At 34.6% G+C, this 19,611-nt stretch overlaps 1 protein-coding gene across 3 annotated transcripts; it reads left to right on the top strand.

Annotated features, from left to right (window-relative positions):
* Positions 1-314: 314 nt before the first annotated feature.
* On the top strand, positions 315-7,501 carry LOC134228885 (uncharacterized). Of its 3 annotated transcripts, XM_062710576.1 has the most exons (9): positions 315-435; positions 741-804; positions 974-1,113; positions 1,646-1,839; positions 2,231-2,347; positions 3,239-3,503; positions 4,814-5,128; positions 6,105-6,268; positions 7,021-7,501. In XM_062710576.1, the coding sequence occupies exons 1-9, from the start codon at positions 398-400 to the stop codon at positions 7,167-7,169; spliced, it is 1,446 nt and encodes a 481-aa protein (XP_062566560.1). In that variant the 5' UTR covers positions 315-397; the 3' UTR covers positions 7,170-7,501. The 3 variants fall into 3 exon arrangements, with proteins under 3 accessions (XP_062566560.1, XP_062566559.1, XP_062566561.1); XM_062710575.1 differs by lacking the exon at positions 315-435 and having other exon boundaries at positions 551-804; XM_062710577.1 differs by lacking the exons at positions 315-435; positions 741-804 and having other exon boundaries at positions 981-1,109.
* The last annotated feature ends 12,110 nt before the right edge of the window (positions 7,502-19,611 follow it).

The following is a 19,611-nucleotide window of genomic DNA, read 5'->3' as shown; positions in this document are numbered from 1 at the left end:
TCTCTTTTCATAATAATTAATTTAAAAAAAACTCATACGATAAGCTACATATGTATTGTCCTCTACAAAAATTTGAATTTTTCAATTAAAATTTGTATATCATATACAAATTTTAATTGAAAAATTCAAATTTGTACATGACAGTACAATTAAAATATAGGGAAAATTTTATTTATGTAAAAAAAAAAAAGGTGCCTGATCGCGAAATCTGTATAAGATTAAAGATAATTTCGAATTGCTCGCTTTAAACACTATCGTCGAAATATTTTGAAAGATTTTAGTGCAAGACGACAATCCACTGTGCGACTTAGCTACATCTGAACGCAACATAAAAGAGTTCCAATATTTGTAAACAAAACAACGTGATTTGTTATATATAAAATTTTGTTTCGTAACCATGAAATGGGGTTTATTTTTCGGTACACGGCTGATCAGGTATGTATTCTCAGAAAATTGTTGCAGTAATAATCTTTATGTTTGGGTTTAAAAACTACAAATTGGAAATACATTTATGAATGAAACCGGTACATATACGCGGTACTCTGCGCAGGGATATAGCCTTATAGGTCTAAAGTAAAAGAAAATCATGGTGTTAAACAGTGAGAATGAGTATTGGAGATAATTGTTATAAAATAACTTATGCAAGAAGATTGTGCTAAATATTGATGTATAAGACAGATTTAAGGTGCATCATACATGCATACGTTACATAACAAAACAATTATAATTTTTTTTTTCAGTGGGGATTTGGCATTATCAAGAAATTTTGCAAGTCGGAAGAATTTCAGTTCTTTCAATGATCAGGTATTGGAAACTTTGAATAAGCTTTTACTTTTATTTTGCAGAATCTTTAATCTATAATCTGTTAAAACGTGTACTTTATGAATTTTCATACAGAATTTATTTTTAAAAATCATCAACATGATCAAAATGGTTTCTGTTGTTTTGTCTAATAACTGTTTATATAATTCAGATGATCAGAAGGCACACCAGAAAAGTATTTCCAGCTGCTGTTTCGTCATTTCTTGCCCTTGCCTTCTTCAGTAAAGCACCCTTAGTAGATTGTCCTCATCAGCAGCCAGTGGACCCTGGGGCTACAAAACATAACAGTAGGTAGGCATATTTGTGTGTTTGAAATGAACTGGAGTGATTTGGTCCAGGTTATTATTTTCTCCTATTTAGACGTTTTTTTACCAGCAGTTTTTAATTTTAAATGTACGTTTATAAGTTACTTTAATTGTATTATTTTCTTGATTATATTGTGTATAAACACAAGAAATATTAGTCCAAATACTGTATGTGTACATTAGTTGATGTATTAAAAAAATTCAAACACTGGGTATTGAGTGGTTTGCCTGTCATATATTGTATTTATAAGTGATTTCTTTAACCTTTTTCATGAATTAGTGCCTTGTTGTCCACTCTAAAGCTACTAAAATATGAAGCCTGCTTTTTAAATTAAACAGTACAGCAATTGAATCATAAATGAAATTCATTTTGTGTACTATGCAATTTTATTTTCCTTAAGGACTCTATTCATTCAATCAAATTGATACATGTATTGCTTTTTGATAAATCACAACTGTAATGGAGCGTTGACTTGTAGTTTAAAAGTAATTACAAAAGACCGCTCATCTTTTCTCAGCAAGATGTCAGCCAAACTACAGAGGGCTAAGCGAGAGGCCCTGTGGGGTATGTTTGTAGCAGATGCTTTAGCTATGCCAGTACACTGGTACTACAATCCAGCAGACATCAAGTCTGGCTATGGAGGATGGTTGACAGGGTATAGGGCTCCAGAGAAACATCATCCTTCTAGTATTCTCACCATCTCTGCCACAGGTAACTGCTGGTTTCTCCAGCTTACCGTCACAACCAATACAATGGTTCTCTTTTCAAGTGTCAAAGTTTTAATCTGCATGATACTTTTGTTTATTAATCTTAGAGTTGTATATTGTATACAGGGAAAATTTCACCCCCATTTTTTTCCCCTTTCACCTTTAACGTGAATTTGGGAGAATTTAAAACAGGGCAATTTCAAATAACACAGTGAATTTTGTTAAACAGAACTGTAACTGGGCAAATTTAAAACAGGATAAAATTGTTGGTAAGGGTAAAAGGGCAAAAATAATATGGGGTGAAAATAACCCGGTATACAATATCCAGAAAGGGGGGTTATTTATATATTCTTGTAAGGCTGTCTGATATTCCATTGAACAAACTTCCATTATAGGAGGCAGTGGTCGATCAGGATGGGGCCAAAAGAGCAAACCAATAATAGGAGATATAATTCTGCATGATAAACTTAAATACTGGACCAGCAATGACAGAACTGTGCATTATCACCAAGGTACGTAAAGCGACTTATGTTAATCACAATTGAAATTTTAGTGACTCATCCTGTGCCTGTATATTTAATTTATTTTTAGCTCACCTCAACGAAGTTGAGTTGAACTTTTGCCATACATGACACTCCTGGTGTCATCATAAGCATTGTTGGCTTTGGCATCCTGGTCTACATTTTTATGTCAAATCTAATCCTAAGTACATATAACTATACACCCTATCTGGGCCAAATTTGCATGGATGATGCACTTGGGGATAAATACTACCAGACTTGCTTCAGTTGCTGACTCCTATCTAATATATCTGAATAAGCGACCAGTTTAAGGTGAAACTGAAGTTAATCTGTAAGTGTCTGGATTCCTAATAATTAACATTTGGAACTATCTGCCTCATAAAAAAAAATATGAAAAATCATTGTAAAAAGACTGATCCCTTGCCATCAGTATGATGAAATAAAATAGGCACCGGTACTTGTATTCTGAACACCTACAATGATTTGTAATATTACAGAAGGTTCCAATATGTTCCAAATAAAATATCATGAATATTTGCTTTAATTGTTTGTATTGGTAGAATGAAATGCCTCAGAAAATAACATTGCTCTTTGGAAACTTAAAATCTTGTTTCCTTTCTTAATCATGTTTATTAACTGCATACTTTTCACTAGCTGCAGTAATGTAGCCCTCTCCGATTTTTTTTATCTGATGTTTTCTGGAGAGGGCTACACCCCCCCCCCCCCCCCCCCCCCCCCCCCCCCCCAAAAAAAAAAAAAGGGAGAGGGCTACATTATTGCAGCTAACTTTTTACATTAAAGTAAAATAGTATAACAGGTTATTATAGAAAATTATAGTCATTCTTGGAGAAGCTTAATGAGAAAAAAATAAATCTTTTATAGGAATGAAACCAGGGGACAATACATTAAATCTCTCAATGGCACTTAAAATGCTACAGACCATGCAAGCAGTTGATCCAGAGGCCTCAATGGATCCACGAGAGTTACGTGGTAAAGTTTTGGAACAGTATGTGAAATTTATGACTTCACCTGGATCACATAATGACACTTATGCCGAGTCATTCCACCGATCATTCTTCAAAGACTGGAGTGAGAACAAGACTCGACCAAAAGTTGCTGAAGACATATTAAAGTGGGCAGAGGAAAGGTTAGACTATGTATTTATATACTGAATTGGTTTCTCACACTGGGATAATTGAAAATGCCCTTTAGAAGATCCTATGAAAGATACATATTGTTTTGATGAAGTTGGCAGTAATTTAAGTTATTACCTATAGATTAAAAAAATCAGCATAATTTTGTCATAAGAAAAAAGATTCCGATTCTTATGCAATTAAAAACAATATGTGTAGAATGTTGTTTTTCATGTTTAGCCAGGCTTTAATGTTTTATTTATTTATTTATTTTTGTTTGGTTTTGATGCATATATTGGTGCATATATTCATGAAGGTATTTACTAGATAGTTGTACTTTGATCAAACCCATACTTTTTTTTAGCTCACCTGAGCCGAAGGCTCAAGTGAGCTTTTCTGATCAAAATTTGTCCGTTGTCTGTCGTTGTAGTCGTTGTCGTCGTTGTCGACGTCGTTGTGGTAAACTTTTCACATTTTCATCTTCTTCTCAAGAACTCCTGGGCCAATTTCAACCAAACGTGCCACAAAGTATCCTTGGGTAGAGGGAATTCAAGTTTGTTCAAATGAAGGGCCAAGCCCTCTTCCAAGGGGAGATAATTATGAATTAATGAAAAATTAATGGTATCTTTTAAAATCTTCTTCTCCAGAACCAATGGGCCAGGGAAGATGAAACTCATATGGAAGCATCCTCAGGTAGTGTAGATTCAAGTTTGTTCAAATCATGACCCCCGGGGGTAGGGCGGGACCAAATGGCCGATCACAGGTTTACATAGGAATATAAAGGAAAAATCTTTAAAAATCTTCTTCTCCAGAACCACTGGGCCAGGAAAGATGAATTCCCCCATGAAATATGTTCTTCGTTTTTTATAGTTTTCTGTTTTCCCTAAACTATTTTCAAAAATCATTTTAATTTTTTACTTGCTTCTCATTTTTTAATTTGCCTTTTCAATATTTTTTCGCCCACCCCCCTTCTTTCCTTTAAAGAGCGATGCTTCGACTACATGCCTGCTATGTAGAATATCTTGAAAATGTGATAAGCAATCAATGATGCGACATGTTCCACAAATTTCCAGAGACTATTTTCTAGAGTTTTGACCTTCAAACACTTGAAAAAGAAAGCTGAATTAAAAGAAAAAAAAAACATTTAGACGCATTGTCATTTACAACATTCTTTTACCTCATCATCGGAAATTTTACAATACCTGCTATTAGGAAAGATAACTCGTGTTAAGAACGATAACTCGATTTTACGAGAAGAGAGAATACAGCAGTTGGATTCCACAATCATCGTGACCCAGACTATTTTTAAAACTCTTTTTTTTAGAAACATGAAAGCAAGCAAAGGTCCGTCAGATCACCAGCTGGTCAGTATTGGCGCTCTTGTACCTGCCATTCCGTGGATTGTTCACTATGCACATAAAAGCGAATCAGAATGTGCCAAAGCAACCATAGACTTTATGAAACTCACCCACCCGGAGTCTGGTTTGGTTCCTTTTATCGATATCTACGCCAGACTGCTACATGCTGTATTGAACGGACATCCGCTGAAGCAGGAAGCAATGAAGACACTTAGTAACGCTGAACTGGGAGGTCAACAAAAACGGGAATCCGTGCTGAATCTTCTAGACAAAGCTAACGGGTAGGCGGGAAAAAATGGGAACTAACAATGTGAGAGATACATGTAAATGTAATTCACTTCTAGATAAAGCTAACGGGTAGGCGGAAAACATGGGAACTAACAATGAGAGAGATACAGGTACATGTAATTCACTTCTAGACAAGACTGATGGGTAGGCAGGAGAAAAGTAAGGGACAAGCACGAAATATACATGATTTACTTCTGGACAAGGTTAATGGGTAGGCAGGTGAAAAATAAGGGCTAACACGAGAGGCATATGATTACTTTTAATGGGTAGGCGGGGGGGAAATAATGGGACTAAGTGGAGGCAAAATTAATTGCGTCTGATAATTTATTATTTGGAAAGGAAAATCGATATTTGTAAAGAAAAAAATTTTGTACAACTTTCTTTCGAAAATTATTGAATTTTATATTTTGCACATTATTTTCTTTAAGAAAAAAATAAAATGTGTGATTTTTCAAAGAAGAGATTTATTTCAGATTTCATATGAAACATATACATGCATTTAATTTTTTAAAGTGATAAATTTTGTCTCCCGTTTGCAAAATTACCTAAAAGAAATATCAAATGATTGTGAGAAAATTTTCTTTATAATAGCGCCAAAATTCGACTGTTTCCCCTAACAAAGTTTAGCAATTGTTTCCAGTTTTATAAATCTGTTTTAAAGTACATGACATTGTACAAGTATTAATATATAATAATTACGTGTTATACTTAAAGAAGTTTTGTTCTCATTTACTTTTTAATGTAATATTTTATTACAATATCAGATTCAGATTTGAGATAATGCTGGGAATGAGTTTTGTTTTTGTTGCTTATGTCTAATTCATTTAGATTTTCATAATTCTATTTGACTACAAATAGTTTTCTTCATATTAAGGAAATTATTATTTTTACCCAATTCAAAAGGAACATGTGGTAATATTTTTGAAAAAAAAAGTCGGGCTTCATATTGATCTTCATTTTTCATTTCAGATTTCCGAAAGGGTCTGAAAGCCGATTACGGATGTACCAGTCCGCCACCAGTCGTTTGGGATCCGCCTGTTACATGGAAGGTGCTTTGTCCAGCCTGCTGTTCCTAGCATTGGAGTTTGCTGATGACGTTAACGAAGGGCTCTTGGCAAACGCTAATTGTGGAGGTATATAATGCCTTGAGATTTGATTTTGTGTCTTATGTAGCATCAAAGGCAGTGGTGTTTTTTAAAAATGAAAAGGGTTAATAAAAAACTAGAAACAGTATAAATCTGTAAACTGAGCATAAACTGACCTCTGGAAATTACGCAATTTAGTTTAAAACAAATCTAACAATGGCATCAAACAGGAGTCAAAAAAGATCCAATTATATGTATTGTACGAGTATATTTGCCAACAACTTTATCATAACGACCAAAAATTGCAAACTGATTTTGAAAAAAAAATATATGGCAGTTAGAATTCGTGGTACGCGTACGTGTCTTTTATTTCGAGTTTGCTGGGGCATATCAAGTAACATAGCAAATGATTATTATGTCAATGGGAAAAGCGAAAAAAAAAAATTAAAATATGACGGATTTTTTTATAATTGAATTCAATAATTAAAGTTTTACGAACTCTAAAACTATCAAGTTTATCTGGGCTTCGTAAGTGACTTGAATTTTATCCAGCTTGGTTCAAACTGACTTCGTTATCTTTCCTTTATGCGTTATTTCTTTACGAGTCTTTCTCATGGTCACTCTTGGAGTTTCATATGATGTAGACCAAGAGAAACGCTTGGATCTTTATGGAGACAAGAACCTTCTAAGGCTGTGGGTTTTAGCCACAAGATTACTGGGCTTCAGACAATTATAATGACAAAATCATTATCAATGGGATATAAAATCTGAATTTCATCCAATATAATGTTATTTTTCAGGGGAAAATTGTCATCGGGGTGCTGCGCTTGGGGCACTGTTAGGGGCATCAGCGGCTTACAGGGAAACCGAAGTGTCGAATGAATTCAAAGAAAAACTTGGTTCCTCAAAGCCTGGACTTATAACTCTAATTGAACAAATGCAAACGTAAATTATAAAGTAGCATGTTATTTCTGATACTGTGAAGTTTATATCTATTTATTAATATTGCTGTTTGAAAGTATGAACTAATTGGTTCGATTTGCAATGTATTTTATGCTTAGTTTTGCACAAAATACATGTTAAATATTAGAATTTGATCAACAAAGAGTGATGCATTTGGGTTCATTGATTGTCTGTGAAGTCTATAGAAGTTTTATCATCCAATTATCTTGGCATAATGGAACAAAGTCATATTAAATGTAAACATACTCTATTATGCAATCAAGAGTGTAAAAACCCAACTACTAATAAAACCTTTAGAATTAAAAGGAATATTATACAATAAAAGTATGTTCTATTATTAGAATGACAAATTTAATCAGGAGCTTGAAAACCCTAATATATATATATATACTACAAAGCCACCGATACACATCAGTATTTACACTTCGGCTCATGTCATCCAAGCCATACTAAAAGAGCGATACCCTATAATCTGGCAAGAAGAGTTTGCACCATAGTAAGTGAGGAAAGCACAAGGGATTTACGACTAGAGGAATTAAAATCTTTTCTTGTGAAACGTAAATACCCTATACGACTAGTGGATGATGGCATAAAAAAGGCTAAGTCTTATGAAAGAACACAACTACTTACGACACGTGACAATCGGGAGGAAAAACAAATTATACCTTTTGTTCATACCCACAATCCACGAAACCAAAACCTAACACCAGTGGTAAAACAATTAAACCTTATACTAAAGGAGGATGAGAACACAAACGCAATTTACCGAAATGTTCAATTTATAAATAGCAAACGCCAGGCTAAAAATTTAAAAAGAATTCTGTGCACATCCAGTTTCAAGGAAAAGAATTGTTCCGTAACTAAATGCAATGACCCGAGATGCGGTACCTGCGACTATATTTTGGAGGGAACCAGCTACAACTTCCGGGGCCGAAATTTCACTGTAAATGCTGACATGTCCTGTGAAACTAAGAACCTAATTTATGTCATAACATGCCCGGGTTGTAACGAATTTTACATCGGAGAAACTAGCACTACTCTGAGAGCTCGGTTAAGAGTCCACAAACAGCATATTAATAACCCGCAATACAGACAAATTAAACTTAGTGAACATTTAGATATATGCGGGAAGAGACAATTTACCGTTTTCCCGTTCTATAAGATGTCCGGAAACCAAATCCAACGAAGAGAAAAAGAAAAACACTTTATTACTACTTTAAAACCAAAGCTAAATAGCATTGTTTGACTTTCCCGTAATAACTGCTGGGAGAATTACGTCATAGAGACTGTATTACGTTCCGCTAATTATGACGTCATAGAAGGCGTTACTATGTGACAGTTAAAAAACTTGATTGTAAAGCATCTGAAGATTTTTAAATGAAAGCGCTAATGCTTTACTTTGTTGTCTTCGTGTTTTCTTTTTAATTATTTTACTATACAACTATACCGACCACTGTGAATTCATGGACTTCTGATATATATATATATATATATATATATATATATATATATATATATATATATATATATATATATATATATATATATATATATAAAAAAAGTTAAAAAGAAAACACAAAAATCCTCAGTTAAGCTTTAGCGCTTTCATATTCAATCTTCAGAAGCTTACAATAGTATCATAGTAACAGTGATTATGACGTCATGTTAAGCGGAACGTTAAATGTCTATTATGACGTCATAGATACAATATGACAAAAGTACGGGGAAATCACAAGTAATTTATAAAACACTATTAAGGGGGGACCTATGTCCGAAAAGTCTTTGTGTGAAATTTTCAAAACTTTGACATTTCTTTCCTGACCACTTGCTTTTAATTTTTAGGTATTGAAAACAATACCTTTATGTGCTTATTTATACACAGGAGCACGTGCAAAAACAGTGTGAAATGCTAAAAATAGATTATTTTCAGACATTCTTGTTTTACTCCAAATATGCGCTAAAAAGAACCAAAAATGTCAAATCACAATCGAAATCAACATGTATTTAATTTATATGACTTGTATCTTTAAAATGAAGGCAAATTCATTGTAATTCATCTCGCATGAAAAATTATAAAGGAGCACAATGTAAGTATCACCCCGTTTTTCTTGTCGTATTTTTTACAATTCCGACATGCATAACAGGTAATATCTTAAAAAGTCTTTGTGTGAAAATGTTGTAATAAATATTTTTTGAAAGAAGTCACCCCTCTCTTTAATTTAACAAAGAAAAAAGTATAACTTTATCATATAATAAACGAGAAATATGACGTTTTCTTTTATTTTCGTTCTCTTCTGTCATAAACATTGACCTTTCTGCACTAAAAAAAGGTAAGTTAGCACTGACAAACATCTGAATATAAATCTATTTTGCAAAAAACGAGTATTTTGTTTTGATAAGAAATAATTTAAACAGATAAACTCTTTTCTTCTTCATTCTAATCATTCTGCCCCCCCCCCCTTTCCCCGTCAACAACCAACACCTAATAGAACCTAGGAATGACATAATACAATAAAATCTACATACACTATAAATCAATAAAATATAGGTACAAGTACATTTCTTAATTTCTTTTTAGTTTTATCCAGAAAATACAATTAATGGTAATCATAAGATTAAACATATTTCCCTGATTAAAGCCGCTGTCTTTGCTGAATTTTATCTTATAAATTTTGCATTTTTATATCAGCATATCATGGAGGTATATCTTCACAACTGAAATTGCTATGAATTATCAACCAAAGGAAGAGAATTCTAATATTAACAAACTCCATAAATCAAATAAAACTGTTATAAATGATGAAAAAAAATTCCTTTTGTAAACTGTGTACGTTATTGATTAATAACAATGTTATGCCTATAGTCACAGTTGCAAAAGTCAGCGGGAAAAAACAAACGTCGCTATTGTGACGTCACATAACGCTGCTTTGACGTAGAACGACATAGGTCCCCCCTTAAGTTTTGGCTGAAAAATACTAATAAAATGTTTTTCTTTTTCCCGTCTCTGGGTATCAGTGGCACAACTGAGTTTGTAGAAAGGGAAAATTTTGAATTGTTTTTTACCACACGCCTCCAGGTGCGAACTTAATTGAATTTGTCTGTATTCGGGTGTACTAATGTGTTGCTTATGTACACGTACACGGGCACGGAGAGTGTTGCCGGTTTCACCAATATAATATTCCTTGCATCCAGGACATGTGATGACATAAATGACATTTTTTGTATCGCATGACATGTTTTCTTTAACTCTAAATTCACGCCCATTGAAATTATAGCTGGTCCCTTCTGTAATGTATTCACATGTACCGCATCGAGGGTTCTTACACTTAGAGACTGTATAAGTATGGTCGTTGAATTTGGAAGAACAAAATATTCTCTTTAGGTTTTTGGGTTGGCGTTTACTGTTGATAAAACGACAATTCTTGTATACGTTTTTCGTTTGTTCGTCCTCTCTAAGTACGTTGTTCAATTCATGAATAATTGAACTCACGTTTTGATTTCTCGGGTTATGCGTGTGCACAAATGGAATTATTTCAACGTCATTCGCACGTCGTATGTTTAAAAGTAACTGACTTCTATCGCACTCCTTGGCTTTCTTTATACCGTTATCTACAAGTTGTTCTGGATATTTTTGGTTTAATAAATACAATTTTAATTCCTCCAGTCGAATATCCCTGATATTGGTATTACTCACAATGGTGCATATCCTTCTTGCGAGGTTATATGGTATAGCTGTTTTAGTGTGATGGGGATGGCTTGATCCAAAATGCAGATACTGGTGTGTGTCGGTTGGTTTATAGTAAATATCCGTATTTAAGCTGGTATTATCCTTTGTTACAAGAACATCGAGGAATGACATTTGCAAATCATCTGTTTCAATCGTGAATTTGATATCCGAATTCATTTGGTTAAGTAGATCATAAAACTCCGTTAGTTTATCGACATCCTCCTCCCATAAGATAAAACAATCGTCTAAAAATCTTTTCCATTTAGACCGTATTTTGTTTGCAGATTCTATCCCCCACAACGTACACAGTTGATCATGTAATTTATGTTCTAGATAACCAAGGGTTAATGTTGCATAGGTAGGTGCGACTTTTGTCCCCATTGCTGTTCCCTTAATTTGGAGGTAATGATGGTCTGCAAACTCAAACGTATTGTTATCTAGAACTAATTTTAGAGCCTCTAGGATGAAGTCCCGTTGAAACCTGTTGTTTAGAACATCGGGATAATTTTCAGTCCAGAATTTGACAGCTAGCAATCCCAATTCTGTAGGAATATTTGTATACAAACTTACAACATCCAGTGTGACAAGTTTGGTGTTAGAGGTGACATGAGTAGGTAAATGATTTATAAAATCAAGATCGTCTCTCACAAAGCTAGGTACTTTTTGACAATATGGTTTTAAAAGTATATCCAATAAATGACTCAGTCTTTGCGTTGAAGAGTTCGGTCCTCCTACAATTGGTCTGAAGCTTAAATCAGCGGGATCAGCACATGTAATACATATACTATTTTGCTCTTTTATGGCATCCTTTATAATTTTAGACTTGTGCACTTTAGGTAAACCATAGAATTGACTCTCTCGGAATTCAAAGTTTGTCAGGTAGTCCTTTTCCTTATCTGTTAAACCCTCCGATAGTGGTCCATATACTAAGTTTTTTATTTTTGTAATTGTTTTTTTCTCATTACAGTTGCGCAATTTTTCATAAAAATTTTTGTCTTGCAACATTTGTAAAATTTTACTTTTGTAAAAATTCTTATTCATAAGGACGACTCCGCCTCCTTTATCGGCCTCTTTGATTATGATGGTAGGGTCATCGCTGAGGTTTTTAAGAGCCTTTTCTTCTTCTTTAGAAAGGTTTGGTTTAATAGTCCTGGGTTTATTTGGGAAATGAATATTTTCCAATGTGTCGCAAACAGCATCCAAAGTTTTATTTCTTCCTCGTTTTGGGTTAAACTTGGATTTGTTTCTTACAAGGTCTGTTTCTTCTGCGTCTGTAGACTCGGAATCAGATTCACTGGTATCACTTTCATGAAAATATTCACGTAGCCTGAGTCGCCGAGTATAAGCTTTTATATCTGTTTTAAGCTCTTGATTATTTACTTGAGGCGTAGGGGTGTATTTTAGACCCTTAGACAGTAACTTGATTTCGGAATCCGTTAGTTGTCTATGGGAAAGATTAAATATTTTTGGTTCCATCTTAATTACATTCTTGGACGTGTCCCCGGCATTGCTGTTGCTTATAATTGTGGCATTTGATTTTTGTATCTTTGACCTTGGTTCATTTTGCCTCCTCCTAAAAAATACTTGTGTACCCCTCTTCCGATGTATGTTGTTTTTTCGTTTCTGTAAAAGTTTGGTGGTTGTTTATTTGTACCATTTCCTCGGTGATTTTTATGCTTACCGTTATTGTCCCGATTCTGTATGTCTCTGTGCTGCTTAGGAAATGGTCGGTTTTGTGAAATGGCTGAACGAGAACTGTAACTCATGTGTTTAGAGTTCTCCTGTTGATTCATCCTTTTATATTTTCGTTTCCCCGAAAATGTATTCATTGCTTTTATTGCATTTTCCATAGGAAGATCCACAGTTTCTGTAGAATTATTTGTTGAGTTGTTTCTAACGGCAGACGCGTAACTTTTCCTAGAAACTTGTCTATTGGACAATTGCTGTAGTCTTGTGTTTTTGGGTTTAGTAAGTTCCTTACCGTAATTCTTTTCATAATCCAAAAGCCAGGTTTCTGTATATCTCCATCTGTTGTATGAGATTTGTTCCTCCTTTAGGCATTCAGATTTCCACATATCTTGAAGTATTTCTAATATTCTGCCGTATGCTTTAGTTTTCAGTATGCGTTCCATTTCTAGGTCAATCGACATAACTTTTTTATGGTTGTTTTCTGCCCTCATTCTGAGTAGCTGTATTTCCCCTATCACACGGTTCTTAGCTGCCTCAATTCTAACATTTGTTTGTTCTACTGGTTCTCCCCGAATTGGCTTGATTCTGAATTTCCTAGGGATTACGGGATTTTCCAGGTTTACCCATTTTTCGTAATATTCTGCGCGGTTGGCATTACTTATTTGTTTAAAGTAGGTTTGTTTCCTGGAGTTGAGAGTTTGCATCCAACTTACTTTGATCCTTTGTTTAATTCTGGTTGCTTCTTTTTGCAAAGCAAGTTCATTAACTTCCCTCTGTATCAATTGAGTTGGAGACTGATATGAGCTTACCTCAAAATTTGGCGTTGGCACAGTTTTCAAATTTGTTTCCTCTGCATCCACAAAGTGATTCTAATCAAAATTTGAATTGAGTTGATGCGTGGGTAGTAAATTACTAAAAAGCGCAATTAAATCTTGAAGAAGTTGATTTGTTACATCCGTTTTCTTTAAAAGTTCCGCTAACAAAATGTCACTGTCAAGATCCTTTCGTTCTTCACATGTAGAATTTTGTGATTCCATCTCGATCACTGGTTAGGTATATCCAAAATTTAAATAATGTCTCAGTAATCGGATAACAATATTAAAAAAAAGTTAAAAAGAAAACACAAAAATCCTCAGTTAAGCTTTAGCGCTTTCATATTCAATCTTCAGAAGCTTACAATAGTATCATAGTAACAGTGATTATGACGTCATGTTAAGCGGAACGTTAAATGTCTATTATGACGTCATAGATACAATATGACAAAAGTACGGGGAAATCACAAGTAATTTATAAAACACTATTAAGTTTTGGCTGAAAAATACTAATAAAATGTTTTTCTTTTTCCCGTCTCTGGGTATCAGTGGCACAACTGAGTTTATAGAAAGGGAAAATTTTGAATTGTTTTTTACCACACGCCTCCAGGTGCGAACTTAATTGAATTTGTCTGTATTCGGGTGTACTAATGTGTTGCTTATGTACACGTACACGGGCACGGAGAGTGTTGCCGGTTTCACCAATATAATATTCCTTGCATCCAGGACATGTGATGACATAAATGACATTTTTTGTATCGCATGACATGTTTTCTTTAACTCTAAATTCACGCCCATTGAAATTATAGCTGGTCCCTTCTGTAATGTATTCACATGTACCGCATCGAGGGTTCTTACACTTAGAGACTGTATAAGTATGGTCGTTGAATTTGGAAGAACAAAATATTCTCGTTAGGTTTTTGGGTTGGCGTTTACTGTTGATAAAAAGACAATTCTTGTATACGTTTTTCGTTTGTTCGTCCTCTCTAAGTACGTTGTTCAATTCATGAATAATTGAACTCACGTTTTGATTTCTCGGGTTATGCGTGTGCACAAATGGAATTATTTCAACGTCATTCGCACGTCGTATGTTTAAAAGTAACTGACTTCTATCGCACTCCTTGGCTTTCTTTATACCGTTATCTACAAGTTGTTCTGGATATTTTTGATTTAATAAATACAATTTTAATTCCTCCAGTCGAATATCCCTGATATTGGTATTACTCACAATGGTGCACAATGGTATATATATATATACACACACACGTTAATTTAACAGGGTTTATTTTTTTCATTAAATTTTGTCAAAACAATGTACATTTTGGTGTTCTTAGAGTATTAAAAATGCATAGTTCCTACTGTGTATTCTAACGTGCGGTGACAAGGTTTCGCGTGTGTTATAGAAATTTGAACGTCGTGGATTTCTAATGGATTTCATAAGGAAAATTATACTGAATGTAAATATTATCAAATGGATGGCTCTGCATACATAACGTGAATTATAAATGACGTCATAATAGCCTTAATGAATAGCCTTTCGTAGAGATGAAATTTTAATTCGCATTAGTTTACTTCGCTTTAGCTTTCGTGTGAACGCAATTTAATTCGCATTATTTTAATTTGCATTTATTTTTATGCCCCGCCATGAATATGGCCGGAGCATATAGTGTTTGTCATGTCCGTCTTCCGTCCTTCCGTCACACTTTGCGTTTAGCTCTGTTCAAAGCTAAGTTTCAAAGAAACTATCCAAGATATTTTCATCAAACTTCATATGCTGATAGATATTGATGAGAGCTATGCAACTGCATCAACATTTTTTGACCTTGACCTTTCCTTTGACGTTGACCTCACTTTTCTTAAATTAGTGTTTAGCTCAGTTTTAAACATACCATTCAAGATGGTGTTATCAGACTTCACGTGTTGATACAAACTTGCACGGATGATGCATCTAGGGATGAACACAACAAGACTTGCTTCGGATGCTGGATCTGACCTACATTTTCCAGATGAGTGACCAGATTAAAGTTTTTGGAGCAGGTTAATTCCTAAGGAACTATAAGCCCTACCCAAACCAAACTTGCATGGATGATGCATCTAGGGATGGACACTACCAGACGTGCTTCGGATGCTGGATCTGACCTATATTTTCATTCCCAAGTAACTATAAGCCCTGCCTGAACCAAACTTGCATGGATGATGCATCTAGGGATGGACACTACCAGACTTGCTTCGGGTGCTGGATCTGACCTACATTTTTATTCCCAAGTAACTATAAGCCCTGCCTGAACCAAACTTGCATGGATGATGCATCTAGGGATGGACACTACCAGACTTGCTTCGGATGCTGGATCTGACCTACATTTTTATTCCCTACTAACTATAAGCCCTGCCTGAACCAAACTGATCAAATTTTATTCACATATAAATTTTCATGTTGCTTTACTAATATATCCTCGGCGGGGCATTCATGTCCTAAGGACATATTTCTAGTTTTAGTTTACTTCGCATTAATTTACTGCGAATTAAACTCTCCTTGTGAACAGGGCATAAAATTTGAATTAATATAGCACAAAACAAGATGTGTTTGTGAAACACTCTGCGCCCGGCGGCAACAAAGTTAAAAAAACCCATATTTTTAGCTTATTGGACTCAGTCAAGATCACAAGGTCATTGATCTTGGTGTCATTTGAAAGAACTCGATGAATGAAGTATGCATACCAAATATGAAGTCTCTATCTCTGATGGTTCAAATGTTATGGTGAAGGTTCCAAAAAGCTATTTTTAGCATAAAGGACACAGTCAACGTCACAAGGTCATTGACCTTGGTGTCAAGTGAAAGGGCTTAATTAGTTGAGTATGCATGCCAAATAATAAGTCTCTATCTTTCTTCGTTCAAAAGTTATGTCGAAGGTTAAAGTTTGCCGACAAAAGGCTATATTTAGCGTGTAGGTCACAGTCAAGGTCACAAGGTCATGACCATGGTGTCATTTAAAAGAGCTTAATCATTGGTGTGTGCATACCAAATATGAACTCTCTATCTTTTAAGGTTCAAAAGTTATGGCGAAGGTTAAAGTTTACAGAAATCTATTTTTAGCATATACCGGTAGGTCACAAGGTCATTGACCTTGTTTTCATTTCAAAGAGCGTAATTAGTGGAGTATGCCTACCAAATATGAAGTCTCTTCCATTCATTATTCAAAAGTTATGGCGAAGGTTAAAGTTTGCAGACAAACAGATAAACAGACAGACAGGACAAAAACAATATACGTCTCGGATCTTTCCATCCGGGCGCATAAAAATTATCTATTATTACTCACGCAACAAAATTTAATCAGACTGATGTTTTAAAACAAAAATTATGAACTATTATAGATAAAATCTTTTTGAATTAAAATAGCAGAAAAACAAAACATCAACTATTATTAAGATGACAACATTCATCGATATTTACAAAAAAACCCCAATTATGAACCATGAATAATATATAAAAGCTTATAAAAATAAAATTAATTTAATACAAATACACCTACTATTAATAGGATGACAAAAGTAAATAAGGGTTTAAAAGCCTTATTATGAACTAAAATTAAACAAGAGCCCCGCTAAGCGGAGCATCGTAGCTCTCGCGACAGGAACTTTACCGTCAATGGCAATGTCTCCATACGAGAGAAATATTCTCAAGAAGGACTTTAAACAAGATACAATCATTTGGTAATCGATAGTATCTAGTATTTCTATATAATGTATAAAGTTTAAAATAATGTAAAGGAAATAAAATGTATTGCAACACTAATTTTTAACAAAGGTCAAGGTTGATATCATCTTGGAAGTGGGGTGTACGGTCCATTTTTGACAAAAGACAAAGTGCATAGTATCTTGGGGGGGGGGGGGGGGGGGGGGGCATTACATGCATACATAACTGGGCAGTTTCCCGTATTCCTAGCAGAAACATATCATATATGTAATATATGCTCTGAATTTTCGTAATTTTCCTACCTGAGTATACCTAACAGTTTCATGCAATATACAGAAGATATCTATGTTATGTGATTTGATATACATAGTTTTCGATAGGCCTAAATTTAGCAAAAGTTGCCTCCCGTTGGCCGCCATATTGGAGGTCGACTCGCTGAGTTTTCCTCTTTGTGTTACCAAGTTTAAGAAAATATAGCAGAAATATTTGGTGGAAAATCTTTATCAAATAATTTTTTTTAAATAAAGGAGGCCTCCAAAAATTTATATACTTCAGAAAAATAATAATTCCTAATTCAAAATCGCAAATATAAAAATTTAAAATTGGTTGAACAATGAAGGAATATGAGCATTTGGACCTCCAGTATGGCGGCCAACGGGAAGTAACTCTTGCTAAATTTAGGTCCATCGAAAACTATCTATTGGCTTTATCCAACAAGTTCAAGTTGAAATGGTGTATATATTCGCGAGGCTTGCCGAGCAAATATTAGTTCACCATTTCAACGAGTTGGATAAAGCCAATATCAAATCACACAATTATAGATGTTCTATTTTTCTCATACGACTTTCGTTTTAACAAAACTTTGAGAATTCCCCTGTGAAACTGCATGAATGATTTCTAATTCAAATAAATGGCGTGTATGTTAACTTGATGACGTAGCACTGTTGACGTTGACATGCATCGAAAGAAAGTAGATCGTGTTCAAAATTTAGAAATTTTGCTGTCTGCGTCTTTGAAATTATTGCGTGGACCCTGAGGTCCACGCATTAAATATATAAGCGAAGTTAAACCGGATGCCCTGGGCAAACGCCAGGCTACGCATGCGCGAAAATGCTAGAGAGTTCGCACCGTAGGTAACTTGTCCGTAGAATAATTTGCCCTATTCGAATTAAAATATGCCATTCATTGGCAAATCGCGCTTTTAAATCTGCATATCAGATTTACATATTCATTGGCAGATTCGATTTTCTCTCTTTTACATATAATATTATATACAAACTAAACATTGATTCTATGGTACGAACATTTTAAAAAGTTACAGTACATAGATACATGTAATTTAACAACTTGAATGAAAAACGCCACTCAACGAATAGAGATAGCTTTTAAAAAATAGAGCAAGTTTTCACCGGCACTAGATTTGTACATCAAGGCTCTCAAAATATTTAATATTTCAGCAATCTTAATATAGGTTGATGAAGGTCAGTAGCAACGGTTTTTAATGTGTAGGGGGGGGGGAGGCTCCGACAAAAAAATCTGCAAACTACAGAGCTGTGCTACTCGTGAACCATCAGACCTCTATTTTTCCAATGATAAATTTCTTCCGTATAAATCCAGAACAGATGTCAAGTCCCAGCCCGTATGAGTTACACGTATCAAAATAACCCGATTTTTTAAACTGATAAAACTAAAGGTCGCTAATGGGAGATATAAAATTTCACAATTTTGCTTTGAGACTACAGTCAGTTATGAGTAGGCAGATCATTGTAGAAAAAGTGAACAAACCTACATGAATATTCCCTTCACCTAAAAATTTTCTTAATTGAATTTCACTTAGAAAAAAAACATGCATATGGTCCACGTATTGCAGTCCTTTTTTAAAGGACAGCCACTTGTTATGTGACAATTGCTGGAGCTTTACATCAAGTGAACCTCTGACTGAAAGTTGTAAGGGGACGACCATTTGATTCTGAGGAGGGGGGTGGCAAATTACAGAGACAGATTATTTATTTTCATCCCAGTCAAGGACAGATTATTTATTTTCAAGATCATCCAGGACAGATTATTTATTTTCTTCTTTGTAAAGCGGTACCTTGAGTAACTGATACCAACAAGTGACTTTTCTTAAAAATAAAAACAAATAGGCCTATATTAACAATACCCGATTGATTTAATGTAAGGAACAGCAACTGCTTCAACAAAAGTCAGTCTTAATGCTTGATGTAAATAGCATAGTCTCTTTGGTAGCCAAGAGGAGGTATCCCAAATTTATCAGCTGTAATTCTCTTCAGACCAGACCCTGGACTGTGATACTCTCTCAGTCCATCATAGCTGTAGATTTGGCCGGAAATTCGAAGCGCTGAGATGAAGTGGCCACCATTGCCATATGTAAGAAGGCCTAGTTGGTACCTATTTTATAAAATTGACAAATTTAGTTAATATTGTTCTAAATGAAAGAAAAAGTGAGCTAGCTCACATACCCCACGCTCCCCCAAAACTTGACAGT

Source organism: Saccostrea cucullata, unplaced genomic scaffold, assembly GCF_032062105.1.
Source record: "Saccostrea cucullata isolate Sc308-1 unplaced genomic scaffold, CSIRO_AGI_Scuc_v1 ctg507, whole genome shotgun sequence".
Classification (NCBI taxonomy): domain Eukaryota; kingdom Metazoa; phylum Mollusca; class Bivalvia; order Ostreida; family Ostreidae; genus Saccostrea; species Saccostrea cuccullata.
Note: the sequence above shows the minus strand (reverse complement) of the source record. Positions and strands in the feature narration are given on the sequence as shown.